Source organism: Lasioglossum baleicum, unplaced genomic scaffold, assembly GCF_051020765.1.
Source record: "Lasioglossum baleicum unplaced genomic scaffold, iyLasBale1 scaffold1642, whole genome shotgun sequence".
Taxonomy (NCBI): domain Eukaryota; kingdom Metazoa; phylum Arthropoda; class Insecta; order Hymenoptera; family Halictidae; genus Lasioglossum; species Lasioglossum baleicum.
In genome coordinates, this window is record NW_027470701.1 from 19,928 (window position 1) to 24,086 (window position 4,159).

The window sequence follows — 4,159 nt, forward strand, 5'->3', positions numbered from 1 at the left end:
TATGTTCGATATTTATATATGTATAATATTTATAGAAAATTATTCTAACTATATTAATATATACATACAAAGACAAATGTGAAATACCTAAACTTTATTCGTCCCTTACTTTATAAAAATATGTGTATTTGTTATGTTTTTGTTCATATTTCAAACAATACTATTATTAATATTGTAGCAATACAACACATTGCGTTAAAAGTATCCACATAGTCACATTAATTACTAGATATCTTTATCACTTTATATTACAATTTTTCGTTAATATTTTATTTGAACGGACTGAAATTTAACATTTTTGCAGCAGTTTTCTGTACAGAACACTAAACAGTTCATAGAACAATATATATTATTCGATGTCTTTAACACATACCTTTTATTATTTAAATTGTTTTTTTTTTTTCTTTTCATTTAATTTCCAATTTAAATGCAGGTTTAATGTCGTATTAAATATTCTCGGTTTTTATCGTTGCAAGTTATAAACATGTTGTTTATACAAATGCTTATTTCTCTGGTATTATTTGTGTTCATATATTTTATCTCATTCATAGCGAGTAATGTATAACATACCCTTGACATTTCTTTCCACTTCTATCAAAATATGCAAATATTTGCGAAGTTTGGCAAGTTGATGTAATTTTGAAAGTAATTTCATTTAATAAATCCGAATTATCGAATGATCACATTTCTCGACACAATCGTACATAATTTACACCTATGTCAGTTATATATCAAATATATCATATTATATATTTATAACTGAAACAACTGCACCGGAAACATATTAAATCTTGGTAAAAAGGCAAGTATAATATATTTATATGTATAATATAATCACGGTGCGTAAAAAACATACATGTACATATACATGCATTTAGAATTAAAACACATTATTAGTGTATGCCGAAGGAAAAAGAATAACAAAAAAGAATTAGAAGAAAAGTATTTTAATTAGACTATCATTATAGTGATCCCTTGAATTGTAATAGAAAAAAAGTGACATCTAAAACATTTTATAATATAATTTGTTTGTTTTATGTAGGAAAGACCAATTCATAATTGCATCATTCTTCAAAATAATAAATAAAAATTTTACATTTAAATGTAACACAAATTCTTATAAGTGTTGTCTACTTTTTTTCTATTTATATAGGTTGTTGGTTTATTTATGCTATATAACTATATGTACAATCAGTATTTTTACGTTTGGTGATTATTTTCCAGTCGTAAAGAAAGATATAACTCAATGTGAGTCTCTGAAATATTTTTGAAAAATTTCTCTGCTTATTCAAACATGTGGTGAGATATATCGAATGTGAAGCAATAAACTTTTCACACGAATTCTTCATTATTCTATTTAAAATTGTAAATGATTTTTTTATCTCAACACCGCATTCATGTTTTGCCTTGCAAAAGTGCGGCGAGTACACGAAGAAAATAGAGTTTCTCTTATCAAACGTTTCAAAACGTGATTTTTCCATAATTTCATTCCTTATGCTCAGGATCAGGTTTCGTTTTTGGTTCCATTGTCGTAGAACGTGGGTGATGAGGATTCGTCTGATTCCTTGGCACTAACAACACATTTCCATCGGCTGATTGTTGAAGACTGTACTCGTACGGATGGTACTGATTTCCATCGGGGTCGCGCAAGGACTATAAATTGAATAATAGAATTATTCTTAATTTTCAATCTTATCTAATTTGCGAAATAAATAATACTATAATTCATCATATTTAACTAGACGTTACTATATGCGAAAACACATATGAAACAACGATAAAATAATCAACAAAGTATACTAACTTGGAACACATGACGATAAAGTTGACTAAATTTGTCTTTCACGCGTTGTCTTTCAATAAGCATGAATTCTCGCTCACGAATAAGCCTCATCTTGCGGTCTCTCATTTCTTTCACTTCATCAGCGAGACTAATGATTTGATCTAGTTTACGCTTGCGGCAATTTTGAGCGGCAACTTTGTTCTTGCCCCGTCTTCTAATATCACGTATCAAAGATAATTGAGCTTCACTGAGATCGTATTTACTAAGACGTTCGTTAAATTCGTCCATTGGAAGATTGATAATATCGTTCACGGGAATGGGGACATTTAATGCTCTTGCTCTTTTTTCATCTCTGGTTAGATGCTCTTCGCCATCGCTTTTACGTACTGAAGAAGAAAACATATCGATAAATTATAAAAATATTCTTACAGTAAGTTACAATTACGTTATTTGCTCGATTCGCGTAGTTTACCTTTCTTGTCACGAGAAACTGGACGTTGAAGAGATCCGGAACTTTCTGCAGGTAAATGATACGTATGATTATGATGAACGTGTTCTATAGCTGAACGTCCTAAAAATGCAAATAAGAAATAGGTATTATTACTCGATAGGTACTCGTTAGGCGAATAAATAATCCGAAAATAAGAAGAAGTATCAAAATACTAATACATATAATTAAGAATCACGTTAATCTTACCTGATTGATGACGACTGAAATCTACACTACAACTATATTTTATTTCAGGTTGAGGCCCAGCTGCACCCTCAATCGGGCCAGAATAAGCATTTCCTGGTGCTCCAGCACCAACTGTGTGTGAATCATATTCATACTTCATTGGAGTCGTCGGATGTGCTGTGGCTCCGAGAGGCGAACCTATCGTGTAGGAAATAAATTTTAAATCCATTAAATCTTAATTACGCGCGATGTTGATACATTCGATCAATCGGTTATTGCTTTTTCTTTTTTTTTTCTAAATAAACTAACCAGTTCCTTGTTCCTGAAAGTATCGTTTTGCAAACATTTGATGCTTCTTTTGAGCAACCGGAGGCATGGTACGTTCCGTTTGACATCTTGGAGAACCAGCATTCCTTCCGGAAACGGAATAACTGCAGTCGTATGACATGCGGTATTTGCTAAAACCAAAATAATCATTATCACGCAAAACTGATTAATATTTGACAGATATTTTGATAAACGCTCGTAATAAGCATATTTCAACGGTTTGAAGAAGAAGCACGAATTAATATACGATCTAAATTAATTTCATATTCAACTTGGATGCAAATTTATCATTTTCTTATTTAGGCAGATAAACGAGGATTCTATGCCATTTCCCTTCGGTACTCGCGTAATAAATATATTTCAACGGTTTAAAGAAAAAGCACGAATTAATATACGATTTAAATTATTTCATAGTTAACTCGGATGCATATTTATCATTTTCGTATTTTTACTTAGGCAGATAAATGAGGATTCTATGCCATTTACCTTTGGTACTCGCGTAATAAATATATTTCAACGGTTTAAAGAAGAAGCACGAATTAATATACGGTTTAAATTAATTTCATAGTTAACTCGAATGCATATTTATCATTTTCTTATTTTTACTCAGACAGATAAACAAGGATTCTATGCCATTTATCTTTGGTACTCGCGAAAAAAAAAGATAGTTTTACATCTCGGTTTGTTAGTTGAGAGAACTGTGTCTTAGTGTTTGCTAATTGTATGACTGGTTCTTAAATTATCATCGGATTTAAATATACGTGTAAAGAAGTCGTTTGATTTATTTGAGTGACGATTTATATTATTGAAATTATTCGATTACTCCAGTTTCACTTAATCACCTAGCATAATCCATAGTATAATGAGAGTCAGCTTGTGTATGGCTAGAATTAGAACCAGTTTCCATCCATTCGCCATCCGAAAGGGATGGTACTCGTTCGCTGCCCATGCTGCTGACAGCGCTATCGCTGGATGCATCCATCCTTTCGTCTGTTACACCCGGAAGTGTCGTAACGCCTGTTGCCGAAGAGGTCGTACCACCAGCTGTCTGAACTCCTGACAAGGCCGCTGCTCCCGTTGGACCCGAAGCGTTGTTATTACCATTATCTAGCATGCGCATGGTATACATGCCTGCAACAACAATTTACATACATAATGCGTTATTATTACTATCATCAAACGTAATGAAAGAAACTTGCTGAATCGAGTAAACAAATGGAGAAAAAACGATAATGCGAATGTATATGAAAATAACGATCGGAGACACAGTTTAGCAAAGTATGTTTGTTCTAATTAAATTGGTAGATTGAATTAATTGATTCAATTAACATTAACATTAATAACAATTAATTAACATGAATCGAAGGAAAACG

At 31.8% G+C, this 4,159-nt stretch overlaps 1 protein-coding gene across 1 annotated transcript; it reads right to left on the bottom strand.

Moving 5' to 3' along the window:
* Nucleotides 1-1,485: 1,485 nt before the first annotated feature.
* Nucleotides 1,486-3,917, bottom strand: LOC143220828 (segmentation protein cap'n'collar-like; the record flags this gene model as incomplete). Its single annotated transcript, XM_076446406.1, has 6 exons — nt 1,486-1,653; nt 1,805-2,169; nt 2,256-2,354; nt 2,481-2,657; nt 2,769-2,917; nt 3,629-3,917. Coding segments are annotated over 6 exons (1,247 nt in total), but the record flags the coding sequence as incomplete, so codon positions are not given.
* Nucleotides 3,918-4,159: the final 242 nt, after the last annotated feature.